At 40.2% G+C, this 18,238-nt stretch overlaps 1 protein-coding gene across 1 annotated transcript; it reads right to left on the bottom strand.

The window, feature by feature from the left end:
- Nucleotides 1-1,591: 1,591 nt before the first annotated feature.
- On the bottom strand, nt 1,592-6,987 carry LOC117916984 (the record flags this gene model as incomplete). Its single annotated transcript, XM_034833224.1, has 6 exons — nt 1,592-2,392; nt 3,840-4,409; nt 4,805-4,859; nt 5,427-5,685; nt 6,105-6,556; nt 6,734-6,987. Coding segments are annotated over 6 exons (2,391 nt in total), but the record flags the coding sequence as incomplete, so codon positions are not given.
- Between the last annotated feature and the right edge of the window lie 11,251 nt (nt 6,988-18,238).

Here is an 18,238-nt window from a genome sequence, read left to right as displayed (position 1 = left end):
CTCCACCTGTCCACCCTTGTAATGAGCATTGAGGCCGGTGACTCCCAACCAATTAAGGCTCAGGGCACCAGGCTTTAAAGGTTTTCACCATATACCCCTCAGACCTTGCTTGGGTTTCAAGGCAAGCAAACATTTTATTTTATCTCTTTTTCTTTTTCAAAGGCTCATTGGCCTTTCATAGGGTGTCTCAACACTATTAAATGAGGTCAAAGATACCAAGTCTAAAATTTTCTAAGTCAAGGGGGAAATAGTTTTTCATCATATACTCGGAACCTATTGTGCACAGTGTGTAGATAGCTTAAAGTGGAAGGACTAAGGTTGAATTCAAAAGAAGTTTCAACAATTGAACCACTTTATCAAGCATAATCCAAACTCTAAGTTAGATACAAAGCAAAAGTTCAGCTTCTCCTGTTTTAATTTGAAAATTTTTCTTCATAAACCATGGAGATTATAGTAATAAACAAACAACTACAACTAATTTACTAGACAAGACTAAAATATCAAAATAACTTAGCATACTTCCTTCAACTTAGCAAACTTCCTTCCTCATTTCTCTCTCTCTCTCCCCCCCCCCCCCCTCCAACCGAGCTGAGCATTGTCCTCAATGTGATATGGGTGATTGAAATTAAAGGGAGGAAGTGGTACCTCCCAAGTGATATCAATGTCGAATACTGATTGGAGAAACCACATGTTTCAAAAAGAATAAAAGGTGTGAGCAAAGGAAATAAGAATAAATTAATGCTAAGAGTTTAACAAAAACTAGACTTTGTATTACTTTAATCATTTGAGTACAGCTGGGAAAGAAGTAATACAAGTGATCCAAGTAATCCCATATATGCTATCAAAACGTGGGGGATTTCATATATGACTAAGTAAAACGAAATACACAAAGGAAATATATAATAGATATATATATATATATTCAGATAGGAGAGTGGTGCTGGTGCTGATGGCCTAAGGAGATGGCTCTGCCTCTTCAGCTGGCTCTTGAGGGGCCTGAGGCTCTGCTGCTGATGGGAGACCAAGATGTTGCTGGAGCTGGCTCAAAATGGTAGTATGGTGAGCCTGAGTGGTCATCATTTGCTCCTGGCGAGCTCTCAAGGTTGCCATCTCTTGAGCAAGGCTGCTTTGAGAGGCTGTCAATGTCTCCAATGCCTGGCATAAATCCTATACTCAGAAATAGGGATGGCCATCCTAGGCTCGGCTGATGTGGAGGGACTGGAGAGGCTCTGGCTGTGGAGGGAGAGGCAACAGGTATACCCTCAGGTATAAGATGTGGGGATGCTCTCCTAGCAGCTGGAACCTGAGCTGGCTGTGGAAGCTCTGGCTGCTCCATCCTATAAGCTGTCATGTTGCTCCATTTTTCGAAAGTAAACACATCTCTACAAATCCTCTTTTGCTCTAACTGAGGCTCTGCTGGGTATCCTAGATGCTCAAGAATTTGGCATAGCAACCTCGGGAAGAGAAGAGGGATGGCATCAGCTCTGGGCAACTTCTTCCTATGCACCTTCTCTTCAAAATAGAGAAGGGCTGCCATGATCAAGTGGTGAGGACAAAAAAAGTATCCCTCACGCATTCTGAACAAAGCCTCCTACAGAATTCCTCTTCTCTGGGTCCAATGCTGGAGGGGATAGATATTATGGCGCAAAAGGGCATCAATGAGGAACATCCTTGGAGGAAGTTCCCCCCTCAACAGATATGGATTTCTGGAAGCTCCTCCAGACAGGATATGCACCATCTCCAACTGAGATGGACTGGCCCAAGCTCGGAAATCATCAAAATGGTTGGGCTCATATGGGATATGCAGGGCCTCAGCTATGTGACGAGCTCCCAGGATGCCATGTCTACCATCAATAGTGAAATGAATTAAGGTAGGATCTCTGACCTGCTGAGTAGTCATGGATTGATAAAAATCCATGGCCACTCTTGGATAAAAGAAGTCCCGCGGGGTCAAAAGCTGCTCCATTCGATATCTTCGCAGCAATTGAAATGATCTTTCAAGCTCTGGGCGCAACTGAAAGGCAGCTGTGTCAAAACACAGCTCAGAATGGAATGGCCTAGCTCGGCAGTCCAAATTGCCTTGAATTGGAGGCTGAGTGAGCATTGGACACCTGATTATCGCTTCTAGAGCTGGTTCAGCCGGAATTTGAGGCTCAGGAGGCGGCGGCTGGCTTGGTTGAGGCTTCGCCGGTGGTGCCGGAGATGGCACAGGAGTGGGCTCTGGAGATGGGACAGGGGATTGAACAGGGGATTGCCCTGTCAAGTCAATGGGTTCCGAGCTTTCCACTCTAGCTCGCTTTTGGAGGGGACGGCCCCCTGACCTGGTAAGGTAGCACCTTGCCGGAGGCGTTTGAAGTGTCTGCTTGGCCTGGCGCTTCTTTGGCGTGGGCTTCTAAGGAGGCAAAGCAACTTCTGGCCGTGGAGGCTCAGAGGTTGAAGCTTGCACAGGCGGTTCGCGCGACGCTGGCTTTCGGGCGGAAGGAGAGGAAGACTTCACGCCTCTGGTTCGTGCCATTACGAACTGATGAGGTTTGGCCGACGTTGATGAACGAAGGGGACGAACGAAGGTGCTAGCGGCGTCGGCCGATGGAAAGGAGATGAATGGACAGCTGCTGCGACTTTTCCTCTTTCTGAAATGGTTTCGCAGCCCAAATGACCGGTATTTATAAAGAATACCAGAATATGAAAGGTCATTTTTAGGTTTCGTAGAAGAAAATCACTTTCGCAGCAAAATTGGGCGTTTTGTAGGAGAAAATCGCTTTCGCAGCTCACTTCACAGCTGCGAAATTGGAGTCACTATGCTGCGGAATGGCGCTCGTGTGCCAAAAATCGGTTTCGCAATTGCGAAACACCCTTCGAAATGGAGATATCGCTGCGGAATTGGGGCTTTTTTGTTCCTTAGTGGTTCGCAGACCACTTCGCAGCTGCGAAATTGAGGCTCCTGTGCTGCGAAGTGGCACTCGTGTGCCAAATTTGGATTCGCAGCTACGAAAACTTTCACAGAGGACTCAAAAGCGTTGTGAACTGATTTCGCAACTAAAATCCATTTTCGCAGAGAAATCCTCTTTGGCTGCGAAATCTCGCAAAGCTCTTTTCCTCCCCTGTTTTTGCTCTGTTTCTGCTCTGATTTCGCTCCAATTTCTTCTCGATTTCTTCCCTTGCATTTTCTCCAACCTGGGATCATTCAAACAGATGAAATTACATAAAAACACACAATTTAAGATCAAAAACTAAGATCAAAAGTAGAAATGAAACTTTTAAATTTACAAAATTTACAAAAATTTTGGACTTTGGTAAACCAAGTCCATCAAACCCTTCTTTGCTCAGGCTTTTTGAGGCTCAAGGAGGTTGATCTCCTCCTTGTCTGGTTTGAACGGCTCCATAAATGGCTTGAGACGATATCCATTGACTTTAAAAGTGTCCTTGCCATTGGAATTCAATAATTCCACTACTCCATGGTTAAGTACTTGATGGATAATGAATGGACCGATCCACCTATACTTGAGCTTTCCAGGAAAGATATGGAGTCTTGTGTCATAGAGTAAAACTCTTTGGCCTTTCTGAAATTCCTTGTTAGAAATTAGTTGATCATGCCACCTCTTCATCCTCTGTTTTGCAACTTTGGAATTGATGTAAGCATCATTTCTTAATTCCTCCATCTCATTAAGGTCTAAGCTCCTCTTTGCTCCTACTCTGATCAAGTCCATATTCAACTTTTTGATTGCCCACCAAGCTTTGTATTCAACTTCCACAGGGAGGTGACATGCTTTTCCATAAACAAGACGATAGGGGGACATCCCAAGAATAGTCTTATAAGTTGTTCTATATGCCCACAATGAGTCATGAAGCTTAACAGACCAATCTTTCCTGTTTGTACTCACCACTTTCATCAGTATGTTCTTTATCTCCCTGTTTGCTAGCTCAACTTGCCCGGAAGTCTGTGGATGATAAGGTGTAGCTACCTTATGATTCACTCCATACTTGGCTAACAAACTTTCAAAAGGCTTGTTGCAAAAATGAGAACCTCCATCACTAATTATAGCTTTGGGTACCCCAAATCTTGCAAAAATGTTCTCTTTCAGAAACTTGAGAACCACTCTATGATCATTTTGTTTAGAGGGTACTGCCTCAACCCATTTAGAAACATAATCCACCCCCACCAAGATGTAAGAATTATCAAAAGACATTGGAAAAGGTCCCATGAAGTCAATGCCCCATACATCAAATAACTCAACTATTAGTATGGGGTTCATTGGCATTTGATTCCTTTTTGTGAGCTTGCCAAGCCTTTGGCATCTATCACAACTTCTACACATGATGTGAGCATCTTTGAACAGAGATGGCCATGTAAACCCTGATTGCAACACCTTCATAACTGTTTTCTGAGAGGCAAAGTGGCCTCCACATGCATTCTCATGACAATGGTTTAGAATTCCCTATTGCTCTTCCTCAGGCACACATTTCCTTGTGATCTGATCTGCACAATATTTAAAAAGGAAAGGCTCTTCCCAATAATAAGCATGAATTTTTGCAAAGAAATGCTTCCTGTCCTGTGCATTCCACTCACTTGGAATTTCACCAGTTACTAAATAATTAGCAATATGAGCATACCAAGGAGTTTTGACTAGAAACATAAGTGATTCCTCAGGAAAATCATCATTAATAGGCAAAGCATGAGAATTATGTGCTATAGCTAACCTCGAGAGGTGGTCAGCTACCACATTCTCCACTTCTTTCTTATCTCTGATTTGAAGATCACAAGGAAATGTGTGCCTGAGGAAGTGGTCTGTCAATAAATATTTATCAACCTTGCTTTTGTATCTTGCTTTGTCAATAAATATTTCAAGGCTGAATGGTCAGTAAAAACAATGATGAAAGACCCTACCATATAAGCACGAAATTTGTCCAAGGCAAATACCACAGCTAACAATTCTTTCTCTGTAGTTGTGTAATTCCTCTGGGCTTCGTTCAATATTTTACTTGCATAGTAGATCACATAGGGCTTCCCATCTTCTCTTTGACCAAGCACAGCTCCTATAGCAAAGTCACTGGCATCACACATTAGTTCAAAAGGTAATTGCCAGTTAGGGGCCCTCACTATTGGAGTTGTCAAAAATTTCTTCAATTGATCAAAGCTATCTTGACACCTTTCATCCCATATAAACTTGGCATCCTTAGCTAATAGTTCACAAAGAGGTTTTGAAAGCTTTGAAAAATCTTTTATGAACCTCCTATAGAAGCCTGCATGGCCAAAGAACTGCCTTACTCCTTTTACAGTTGTTGGGGATGGCAATTTGGAAATGAGCTCCACCTTTGCTTTATCAACTTCAATGCCCCTTTCAGAGATAATATGACCAAGGAAAATTCCTTGACGTGCCATAAAATGGCATTTCTCCCAATTGAGCACCAAGTCTTTTTCCATGCATCTGTGAAGAACTGCTTCCAAATTGACTAAGCATTCCTCAAATGTACCTCCATATACGGTGATGTCATCCATGAAAACCTCCATAATTCGCTCCACCATATCACTGAAGATACTCAACATACACCTTTGGAATGTTGCAGGTGCATTACACAAACCAAAAAGCATTCTTCTATAAGCATATGTTCCAAATGGACATGTAAAAGTGGTCTTTTCCTGATCTTCCACAGCAATCTCAATCTGAAAATACCCTGAATACCCATCCAAAAAATAGTAGAACGGATGGCCAGAGACTCTCTCTAACACTTGATCGATAAATGGCAATGGAAAATGATCTTTCCTGGTTACTACATTCAACTTTCTATAATCAATACACACTCTCCACCCTGTAGTGAGGCGTGTAGTGATTTCTTCTCCTTCTTCATTATGAACCACAGTAATCCCTGACTTCTTTGGGACCACTTGAGTAGGACTCACCCAAGAGCTATCAGATATAGGGTAGATAATACCTGCTTGAAGTAGCTTCAGCACCTCAACTCGCACAACCTCTTGTAGATGAGGATTCAATCTTCTTTGAAATTGACGAATTGGCTTAGCTTCCTTCTCCATATATATATGATGTGTGTAGACTAAAGGACTAATGCCTTTCAAATCAGATATTTGAGAACTTCGAGTAAGCACTTCTCTTGATGACTGGTCAGAGATGAAGATATTACAACAGGACATTGATTATTTTCTTCAAGATATGTATATTTCAGCTCTGTAGGTAGAGGCTTCAAATTGAGTTTTGGGACCTCTTTTTCAGCATCTACTCCCTCTTCTTCATTGAACAAAGGTAGAATCTCTCCTATCCTCCTCCAACTTTGTAAAGTAGCTAGCTCATTAGGAGGTTCAGACAAACCTTCCTCACAATCCGCAAAACTTTCATTCAGCTTATCTTGCATATTCTGATTGCAGTGCTCCTCTACCAGAGTGTCAATAATACACACTTCCTCTGGACCCTCTTCTTCTTCCGGAGTGAATTGCTTTTTAGACATATAAAAAATGTTGAGATCAAGTGTCATATTGCCAAAAGTGAGTTGCATGAGCCCATTCCTACAATTGATGATTGCATTTGAGGTAGCAAGGAATGGCCTTCCCAAGATGATAGGAACTAAATTAGCTTCCTTTACAGTAGGATCCGTATCAAGAACAATAAAATCCACTGGATAGTAGAAGTTATGAACTTGAACCAAGACATCCTCAATTACTCCTCTAGGAATTTTTACTGATCAATCTGCTAGGGATAGAGTAATTGCTGTTGGCTTCAACTCACCAAGTCCCAATTGCTTATAGACAGTATATGGAAGCAAATTCACACTAGCTCCCAAGTCTAATAAAGCTTTCTCCACTACCTTTCCTCCAATCATGACTGAAATGGTAGGACTTCCCGGATCTTTGTACTTCAAAGGAGACTTACACTGTAAGATTGCACTTACTTGCTCAGTCAAGAAGGCTTTCTTATTTACAGTCAACCCTCTTTTGATAGTACACAAGTCCTTTAGGAATTTTGCGTATGTTGGAACTTGCTTAATCATATCCAACAGTGGGATATTGACTTTAACTTGTCTCAATACTTCAAGAATTTCAGCTGCATTTCTAATCCCCTTGTTCCCATGCAATGCTTGAGGAAAAGGTGGAGAAGTTGATTTTTTCAGCATGGCTTCCTTCAGAAGTTCCTTCTCTGGATTTGCATTCATTGTTGACTCACTGTCCTCTTTCTTTTCACTGCTCTCTCCCCTTTTGTCTTCCATTTCCTCCTCTTTCATTGTCTCATCCTCTTTCTCAACAAGTGGCTTAGGTGGTGGCTGCTCAATTTTCTTACCACTCCTTAGAGTGATCAAGGCCTTGATATCTTTCATCTGTGATGATTCTCCCTCATGGCTTTCCACTTCATGGACACCCTTGGGATTTTGGTTGGGTTGAGAAGGAAATCTTCCCTTTTCTTGCACTGTATTCAAATTTGTGAGCTTTGATATTGAGTATTAGAGATTATCTATCCTTTGGGTTATATCATTTTGCATTCCATCCATCCTTTTGTTTAGAGTATTCTCTACTCTGTCAATTCTTTGATTAAGTTGGGTATTGATGGCTTTTTGCTCTCCCACAAAATCTCCCACTACCTTGCTAAGATTCAAAATGGCTTGTTCAAGACTTGAAGATTGTTGAGATGGTTGATCTGGCAGTTGGTACTGAGGTGCTCTAGGCTTCCATGAAAAATTTGGATGATTCCTCCAACTTGAGTTGTAAGTATTTCCATAGGGTGCATTGTTATTGGGCTTGAATTGTCCAACAACATTTGCTTGCTCTCCAAACATTTCCCTTTCAGCTGAAATTGTAGGGCATTCCTCCACCAAGTGTTCATATGATTGACAATTAGGACAAAGCTTCACTTGCACTGGTGCTTCAGCAACAGCTTGCACTTCATGCATTTTTTTCAGTTCCAGCTCCTCCAATCTTCTTGTCACAGCTGCAAACTTTGCTTTTGTATCATCCTCCTCTTTCAAGGTATACATCCCAGCCTTAGCATTGAAAGCACTAAGTTGAGATTTCATCCTTCCCACTTCTCCTTTGGTTGGCTCATCCCATCCCCTTGAAACTTCAGCTACATAATTCAAGAAATCCATAGCTTCCTCTGGATTTTTGCTCATGAAATCTCCTCCACACATTGTCTTCAAAAGTTGCTTCATTGAGGATGACATCCCATCATAAAAATAGCTCACCAATAGCCAAGTATCAAAGCCATGGTGAGGACATGCATTTATAGCTTCCATATATCTTTCCCAACACTCATAGAATTTCTCATTCTCTTTAGCTGAGAAATTTGAAATTTGCCTTTTCAAGCCATTTGTCCTATGAGTGGGAAAGAATTTCTTAAGGAATTCAGCTTGTAAGTCAGTCCAAGTACGGATACTCCTTGGCCTTAAAGAATTAAGCCAAATTTTGGCTTTATCCTTTAAAGTAAAAGGAAATAACTTAAGCCTCATCAAATCAATTGAAGCTCCTCCCTCTTGGAATGTATTACAAACATCTTCAAATTCCTTGATATGTGCATAAGGATTTTCACTTTCCATCCCATGGAAAGTTGGTAGAAGTGGAATAATATACGGTCTGATCACTAGCTGCTCTGTAGGAGGTATTATACATGACGGTGCACTCATACGAGGTGGATGCATGCGGTCCCTCATTGATCTAAATTCATTGAGGTTGTCTTGACGACCTTGGTGACTATGCTGAGCTTCAGGTGTAGTTTCCATGATATTCAAGCTCAATTCCAATTCCTTAGTATGAGGTGTATCACTTTTAACAAGCCTTCCTCCACTGCCTTGTATCCACTTTGGCATATACAACTAGTATCTATCTGAAACTAAAATGAAAACAGAGGACAACAAAAGAAAAACAGGGCTACAAATACAAAATAAAACTAAGCTGAATTTAAAAGCTAAATTTAAATTATGAGTTAGTAAAAAAGAAAAAAAATATGAGAATTAATAAAGCTAAAGAAACTTTACCACACTTGTGATGAAAATCACAAGTACTCTAAAATAGTATCACTTTAAACTTGACACCTTCCCCGGCAACGGCGCCATGAAGAGGTCCCATGAAGTCAATGCCCCATACATCAAATAGTTCAACTATTAGTATAGGGTTCATAGGCATTTGATTTCTTTTTGTCAGTTTACCAAGCCTTTGGCATCTATCACAACTTCTACACATGATGTGGGCATCCTTGAACAGAGATGGCTAAGTAAACCCTGATTGCAACACCTTCATAGCTGTTTTCTGAGAGGCAAAGTGGCCTCCACATGCATTCTCATGACAATGGTTTAGAATTCCCTGTTGCTCTTCCTCAAGCACACATTTCCGTATGATCTGATCTGCACAATATTTAAAAAGGAAAGGCTCTTCCCAATAATAAGCATGAATTTTTGCAAAGAAGTGCTTCCTGTCCTGTGCATTCCACTCACTTGGAATTTCACCAGTAACTAAATAATTAGCAATGTGAGCATACCAAGGAGTTTTTACTAGAAACATAAGTGATTCCTCAGGAAAATCATCATTAATAGGCAAGGAATGAGAATTATGTGCTATAACTAACCTTGAGAGGTGGTCAGCTACCACATTCTCCACTCCTTTCTTATCTCTGATTTGGAGATCGAATTCTTGTAACAAAAGAGACCATCTTATCAACCTTGTTTTTGCATCTTGCTTTGTCAATAAATACTTCAAGGCTGAATGGTCAGTGAAAACAATGATGAAAGACCCTACCAAATAAGCACGAAATTTGTCCAAGGCAAATACCACGGCTAACAATTCTTTCTCTGTAGTTGTGTAGTTCCTCTGGGCTTCGTTCAATGTTTTGATTGCATAGTAGATCACATAGGGCTTCCCATCTTCTCTTTGACCAAGCACAGCTCCTATAGCAAAGTCACTGGCATCACACATTAGTTCAAAAGGTAATTGCCAGTTAGGGGCCCTCACTATTGGAGTTGTTGTTAAAAATTTCTTCAGTTGATCAAAGCTATCTTGACATCTCTAACAGCTCACAAAGAGGTTTTGAAAGCTTTGAAAAATCTTTGATAAACCTCCTATAGAAACCTGCATGGCCAAGGAACTGCCTTACTCCTTTTACAGTTGTTGGGGATGGCAATTTGGAAATGAGCTCCACCTTTGCTTTATCAACTTCAATGCCCTTTTCGGAGATGATATGGCCAAGGACAATTCCTTGACGTACCATAAAATGGCATTTCTCCCAATTGAGCACCAAGTCTTTTTCAATGCATCTGTGAAGAACTGCTTCCAAATTGACCAAGCATTCCTCAAATGTACCTCCATATACGGTGATGTCATCCATGAAAACCTCCATAATTCGCTCCACCATATCATTGAAAATACTCAACATACACCTTTGGAATGTTGCAGGTGCATTGCATAAACCAAAAGGCATTCTTCTATAAGCATATGTTCCAAATGGACATGTAAAAGTGGTCTATAAGCATATGTTCCATATGTTCCAATTGATTCATGCCTAATTGGTGTCTCAGCTGATTCGTGTCCAGCTGGTGCTCCTTGATTGAGGGAGTAATCAACAAAATTTATAACCTATTACACCATATACTAGGCTAGCAAAGACAAAGCTACTATAGCATAATGGCTCTAGGATCATTCACTGGGAAGGGTACTTAAACTAAAAATGATACCAATTCAAAGTGAATTGGTGTTGTTTCATTTCAAGAATAGCTTAAGAAATAAAACACAAACTTTGGTTGAAAAAAGGTTTGGGCTTAGATTAACAACACAGCAAGTGACGAAAATTACTTAAGAAGAAAAGCATTCCTTGGAGATTCAGGTTTACAGGGGAGGTTCCTCATGCAATAGCATAGCTCCGGTCAGTTGGTTCAATTCCTCACTTTAGAGAATTAACATAAAGTCAATTCTCTAACAGGTGCTGCACAAATGGATCCCTCAATTGGATTTCAGCTTTAATTCTCTCACTGATGCAACTTGCAATGGTTTGAGCCTCTCACTAGCCTTTACCATTCAAGGTGATCTTTAACCTTGGACTTCCTTTCACAAGCTCGCAAGAGATAACTAATGGATGTCTCCTAAGAGTCCAAAAGCTTACCAAGTGTTGGCAATTCTAGAAAATCCTACCTTTAAGTCACCTACCAGAGGCTCGCAAGGGGTAAACTAGTGCATCTCCATGGTTAGAGATCACTTGCCTTACCAAGTGTTGGCCCAGGTGACTCCAAGGCGTTTTAAGTTAACTAAAAACGTAGAAACCATTCATGGGACACACCTTCTCTTCATTCATAGCTGAAACCACAAAGCTTCTGATTCTTGCACTTGGAACCTTTCCCGGCAACCTTAACTCCAAGGAACTAAAAGGTTTAGTTACTCATTCTTTGGGGAAAACTCCTCAGAGAGTGCATAACTTAGTAAATAAATAAAAAACACAATCAAAGTGAGAAGGTAAAGCAGAGCTCAAGCTCTGTATTTACTTCCTTTGAAACTTTTACAAAAGGTTCATCACCCTCAGAATAGGCTCTTCAGGCTATATTTAAACCAAAATTACATTGATGGCTATTACATGGATATTTAGCCAAATTCCTAACTTAAAAGCTAAGGAATCCTATAATTGGTGGTCTACAAGGAGAATTTGGGGATTTAGGCAACAAAAATCTAATGAAAAATATCTCCAAGTGTCGGTTACAAATATCAGGAAGCACTAAGGACCATTTCGCAGGTGAAAAATGAGGTCTGCGAAATTTCGCAGATGAACCACAAGGGCTGCGAAATTTCTTCATAGCAACCAGCTGATTTCACATTGTTGCAAAGTTGGCTTTCATCTTGTGGTGTTTGGCTTCCATCGCGTCGTGAAGCTTCAGGGGAAATCCATAGCACTGTGCAAAAAGGCTGCGAAATCATTCCACAACAAAAGGGTGATTTCGCAGCATTTTTCTGAAGCCTTCCTTCAGCTTGGAGCAGTTGTCTTCAAAAGGCTGTAACTTCCTCATTTCAGCTCCGAATCGAACACGGTTTGAAGAATTGGATTGTTGACTTCCTAAGCTTTCAAATGACATATAGCATGCATAATTTGGACTCCAAGAAGTGCTCCAAAAGTGGCTGAAATGACTGTCATCAAGAATGCTTCATGGCTGGATTCTCTTTGCTTCCCTTCCTTGCATTTCCACTTTGCTTATGGAAAAAGGGCTTCAAAGCTTTGGTTATTCATACCTCTAAGCTTCCCATTGCTTTGAGAAGGATTCCAAATAAGTCTTCTCAATCTCATATTGCTTTGGTGATAAAAAAGCTATTAAAACACCAAAACTTAAGGCAATTTGATTAGAATTGATTGCAAGGGGCCTTAACATGCTAATTGGGTTAAAAGGAAAAAACAACTACTCAAAAGTGTTTAAAAGGATTAATTACAAGCTATCAAATAGCACTTTTTGAGTAGTAATCAAATCTCACTCTGAAAATACCCTGAATACCCGTCCAAAAAACAGTAGAACGGATGGCCAAAGACTCTCTCCAACACTTGATCGATAAATGGCAATGGAAAATGATCTTTCCTGGTTACTGCATTCAAATTTCTATAATCAATACACACCCTCCACCCTGTAGTGAGATGCGTAGTGATTTCTTCTCCTTCTTCATTCTGAACCACAGTAATCCCTGACTTCTTTGGGACCACTTGAGTAGGACTCACCCAAGAGCTATTAGATATAGGGTAGATAATACCTGCTTGAAGCAGCTTCAACACCTCAGCTCGCACAATCTTGTAAATGAGGATTCAATCTTCTTTGAAGTTGACGAATTGGCTTAGCTTCCTCCTCCATATATATATGATGCGTGCAGACTAAAGGACTAATGCCTTTCAAATCAGATATTTTCCATCCTATAGCTTTCTTACATCTCTTGAGAACTTCCAGTAAACACTTCTCTTGATGACTGGTCAGAGATGAAGATATTACAACAGGACATTGATTATTGTCTTCAAGATATGTATATTTCAGCTCTGCAGGTAGAGGCTTCAAATTGAGTTTTGGGACCTCTTTTTCAGCATCTGCTCCCTCTTTTTCATTGAACAAAGGTAGAATCTCTTCTATCCTCCTCCAACTTTGTAAAGTAGCAACCTCATTAAGAGGTTCAGACAAACCTTCCTCACAATCCGCAAAACTTTCATTAAGCTTATCTTGCCTATTCTGATTGCAGTGCTCCTCTACCAGAGTGTCAATAATACACACTTCCTCTGGACCCTCTTCTTCTTCCGGAGTGATTTGCTTTTTAGACATATAAAAAATGTTGAGATCAAGTGTCATATTGCCAAAAGTGAGTTGCATGAGCCCATTCCTACAGTTGATGATTGCATTTGAAGTAGCAAGGAATGGTCTTCCCAAGATGATAGGAACTAAATTAGCTTCCTTTACAATAGGATCCGTATCAAGAACAATAAAATCCACTGGATAGTAGAAATTATCAACTTGAACTAAGACATCCTCAATTACTCCCCTGGGAATTTTTACTGATCTATCTGCTAGAGATAGAGTAATTGTTGTTGGCTTCAACTCACCAAGTCCCAATTGCTTGTAGACAGTATATGGAAGCAAATTCACACTAGCTCCCAAGTCTAATAAAGCTTTCTCCACTACCTTTCGTCCAATCATGACTGAAATGGTAGGACTTCCCGGATCTTTGTACTTCAAAGGAGACTTACACTGTAAGATTGCACTTACTTGCTCAGTCAAGAAGGCTTTCTTATTTACAGTCAACCCTCTTTTGATAGTACACAAGTCCTTTAGGAATTTTGCATATGTTGGAACTTGCTTAATCATATCCAACAGTGGGATATTGACTTTAACTTGTCTCAATACTTCAAGAATTTCAGCTGCATTTCTAATCCCCTTCTTCCCATTCAATGCTTGAGGAAAAGGTGGAGAAGTTGATTTCTTCAGCATTTCTTCATTCAGAAGTTCCTTCTCTGGATTTGCATTCATTGTTGACTCACTGTCCTCTTTCTTTTCACTGATCTCTCCCCTTTTGTCTTCCATTTCCTCCTCTTTCATTGTCTCTCTTCAACAGGTGGCTTAGTGATTACTACTCAAAAAGTGCTATTTGATAGCTTTTAATTAATCCTTTTAAACACTTTTGAGTAGTAGTTATTGCCTTTTAACCCAATTAACATGTTAAGGCCCCTTTCAATCAATTCTAATCAAATTGCCTTAAGTTTTGGTGTTTTAATAGATTTTTGATCACCAAAGCAATATAAGATTGAGGAGAGTTGTTTGGAATCCTTGGCAAAGCAATGGGAAGCTTAGAGGTATGAAGAACCAAAGCTTTGAAGCCCTTTTGCCATAAGCAAAGTGGAAATGCAAGGAGGGGAAGCAAAGAGAATCCAATCCTGAGGCATTCTTGATGACAATCATTTCTGCCACTTTTGGAGCACTTCATGGAGTCCAAATTATGCATTCTATATGTCATTTGAAATCTTAGGAAGTCAACAATCCAATTCTTCAAACCGTGTTCGATTTGGAGCTGAAATGAGGAAGTTACAGCCTTTGGATGACAACTGCTCCAAGCTGAAGGAAGGCTTCAGAAAAGTGCTGCGAAATCACCATTTTGTTGCGGAATGATTTTGCAGCCTTTTTGTACAGTACCATGGATTTCCATTGAAGCTTCACACCGCGATGGAAGCCAAATACCACAAGATGAAAGCCAACTTTGCAGTAGTGCGAAATCAGCTGGTTGCTATGAAGAAATTTCGCAGACCTCATTTTTCTCCTGCAAAATGGTGCTTAGTGCTTCCTGATATTTGTAACCGACACTTGGAGATATTTTTCATTAGATTTTTGTTGCCTAAATCCCCAAATTCTCCTTGTAAGCCACCAATTATAGGATTCCTTAGCTTTTAAGTTAGGAATTTGGCAAAATATCCATGTAATAGCCATCAATGTAATTTTGGTATAAATATAGCCCAAAGAGCCTGTTCTGAGGGTGATAAACCTTTTGTAAAAGCTTCAAAGGAAGAAAAATACGGAGCTTGAGCTCTGCTTTACCTTCTCACTTTGATTGTGTTTTTTATTTATTTACTAAGTTATGCACTCTCTGAGGAGTTTTCCCCAGAGAATGAGTAACTAAACCTTTTAGTTCCTTCGAGTTAAGGTTGCCGGGAAAGGTTCCAAGTGCAGAAATCAAAAGCTTTGTGGTTTCAGCTATGAATGAATAGAAAGTGTGTCCCATGAATGGTTTCTACGTTTTTAGTTAACTTAAAACGCCTTGGAGTCACCTGGGCCAACACTTGGTAAGGCAAGTGATCTCTAACCATGGAGATGCACTAGTTTACCCCTTGCGAGCCTCTGGTAGGTGACTTAAAGGTAGGATTTGCTAGAATTGCCAACACTTGGTAAGCTTTTGGACTCTAAGGAGACATCCATTAGTTATCTCTTGCGAGCTTGTGAAAGGAAGTCCAAGGTTAAAGATCACCTTGAATGGTAAAGGCTAGTGAGAGGCTCAAACCATTGCAAGTTGTATCAGTGAGAGAATTAAAGCTGAAATCCAATTGAGGGATGCATTTGTGCAGCACCTGTTAGAGAATTGACTTTATGTTAATTCTCTAATGTGAGGAATTGAACCAACTGACCGGAGCTATGTTATTGCACGAGGAACCTCCCCTGTATACCTGAATCTCCAAGGAATGCTTTTCTTCTTAAGTAATTTTCATCACTTGTTGTGTTGTTAATCTAAGTCCAAACCTTTTTCAACCAAAGTTTGTGTTTTATTTCTTAAGCTATTCTTGAAATGAAACAACACCAATTCACTTTGAATTGGTATCATTTTTAGTTTGAGTACCCTTCCCAGTGAACGATCCTAGAGCCACTATGCTATAGTAGCTTTTTCTTTGCTACCCTAGTTCATGGTGTTGTAGGTTATAAATTTTGTTGATTACTCCCGCCACCAAGGAGCACCAGCTGGACACGAATCAACTGAGACACCAATTAGGCATGAATCGAATGGCGTCGTTGCCGGGGAAGGTGTCAAGTTATAGTGATATTATTTCAGTGTACTTGTGATTTTCATCACAAGTGTGGTAACGTTTCTTTAACTTTACTAACTCTTAGTTTTTTTTTTTTTTTAGTTCTACTGATTCATAATCTAAATTTAGCTTTCAAATTCAGCTTAGTTTTATTTTGTATTTGTAGCCCTGTTTTCTTTTGTTGTCCTATGTTTTCATTTTAGTTTCAGATAGTTGTTAGTTTTGTATGCCAAAGTGGATACGAGGTAGTGGAGGAAGGCTTGTTAGAAGTGATACCCTTCATACTAAGGAATTGGAATTGAGCTTGAATATCATGGAAACTACACCTGAAGATCAGCATAGTCACCAAGGTCGTCAAGACAATCTCAACGAATTTAGATCAATGAGGGACTGTATGCATCCACCTCGTATGAGTGCACCATCATGTATAATACCTCCTACAGAGCAGCTAGTGATCAGACCATTGTTCCACTTCTACCAACTTTCCATGGGATGGAAAGTGAGAATCCCTATGCACATATTAAGGAATTTGAAGATATTTGTAATACATTCCAAGAGGGAGGAGCTTTAATTGATTTGATGAGGCTTAAGTTATTTCCTTTTACTTTAAAGGATAAAGCCAAAATTTGGCTTAATTCTTTAAGGCCAAGGAGTATCCATACTTGGATTGACTTACAAGCTGAATTCCTTAAGAAATTCTTTCCCACTCATAGAACAAATGGCTTGAAAAGGCAAATTTCAAATTTCTCAGCTAAAGAGAATGAGAAATTCTATGAGTGTTGGGAAAGATATATGGAAGCTATTAATGCATGTCCTCACCATGGCTTTGATACTTGGCTATTGGTGAGCTATTTTTATGATGGGATGTCATCCCCAATGAAGCAACTCCTAGAGACAATGTGTGGAGGAGATTTCATGAGCAAAAATCCGGAGGAAGCAACCAAAGGAGAAGTGGGAAGGATGAAATCTCAACTTAGTGCTTTCAATGCTAAGGCTGGGATGTATACCTTGAAAGAAGAGGATGATACAAAAGCAAAGTTTGCAGCTGTGACAAGAAGATTGGAGGAGCTGGAACTGAAAAAGGTACATGAAGTGCAAGCTGTTGCGGAATCACCAGTGCAAGTGAAGCTATGTCCTAATTGTCAATCATATGAACACTTGGTGGAGGAATGCCCTACAAGTTCAGCTGAAAGGGAAATGTTTGGAGAGCAAGCAAATGTTGTTGGACAATTCAAGCCCAATAACAATGCACCCTATGGAAACACTTACAACTCAAGTTGGAGGAATCATCCAAATTTCTCATGGAAGCCTAGAGCACCTCAGTACCAACAGCCAGATCAACCATCTCAACAATCTTCAAGTCTTGAACAAGCCATTTTGAATCTCAACAAGGTAGTGGGAGATTTTGTTGGAGAGCAAAAAGCCATCAATACCCAACTTAATCAAAGAATTGACAGAGTAGAGAATAATCTGAACAAAAGGATGGATGGAATGCATAATGATATAACCCAAAGGATGGATAATCTCCAATACTCAATATCAAGGCTCACAAATTTGAATACAGTGCAAGAAAAGGGAAGATTTCCTTCGCAACCCAACCAAAATCCCAAGGGTGTCCATGAAGTGGAAAGCCATGAGGGAGAATCATCACAGATGAAAGATGTCAAAGCCTTGATCACTCTAAGGAGTGGTAAAAAAATTGAGCAGCCACCACCTAAGCCACCTGTTGAAGAGAAAGAGACAAGGGAGGAGGAAATGGAAGACAAGAAGGGAGAGAGCAATGAAAAGAAAGAGGAAAGTGAGTCAACAATGAATCTAAATCCAGAGAAGGAACTTCTTAAGGAAGAAATGCTAAAGAAATCAACTTCTCCACCTTTTCCTCAAGCATTGCATGGGAAGAAGGGGATTAGAAATGCAGCTGAAATTCTTGAAGTATTGGGACAAGTTAAAGTCAATATCCCACTGTTGGATATGATTAAGCAAGTTCCAACATATGCAAAATTCCTAAAGGACTTGTGTACTATCAAAAGAGGGTTGACTATAACTAAGAAAGCCTTCTTGACTAAGCAAGTAAGTGCAATCTTACAGTGTAAGTCTCCTTTGAAGTACAAAGATACGGGAAGTCCTACCATTTCAGTCATCATTGGAGGAAAGGTAGTGGAGAAAGCTTTATTAGACTTGGGAGCTAGTGTGAATTTGCTTCCATATACTGTCTATAAGCAATTGGGACTTGGTGAGTT

The sequence above is a fragment of the Vitis riparia genome, chromosome 6 (assembly GCF_004353265.1).
Source record: "Vitis riparia cultivar Riparia Gloire de Montpellier isolate 1030 chromosome 6, EGFV_Vit.rip_1.0, whole genome shotgun sequence".
NCBI classification, from domain to species: domain Eukaryota; kingdom Viridiplantae; phylum Streptophyta; class Magnoliopsida; order Vitales; family Vitaceae; genus Vitis; species Vitis riparia.
The sequence above is the reverse complement of the archived record's forward strand: the minus strand, read 5'-3'. Positions and strand labels throughout refer to the sequence as shown.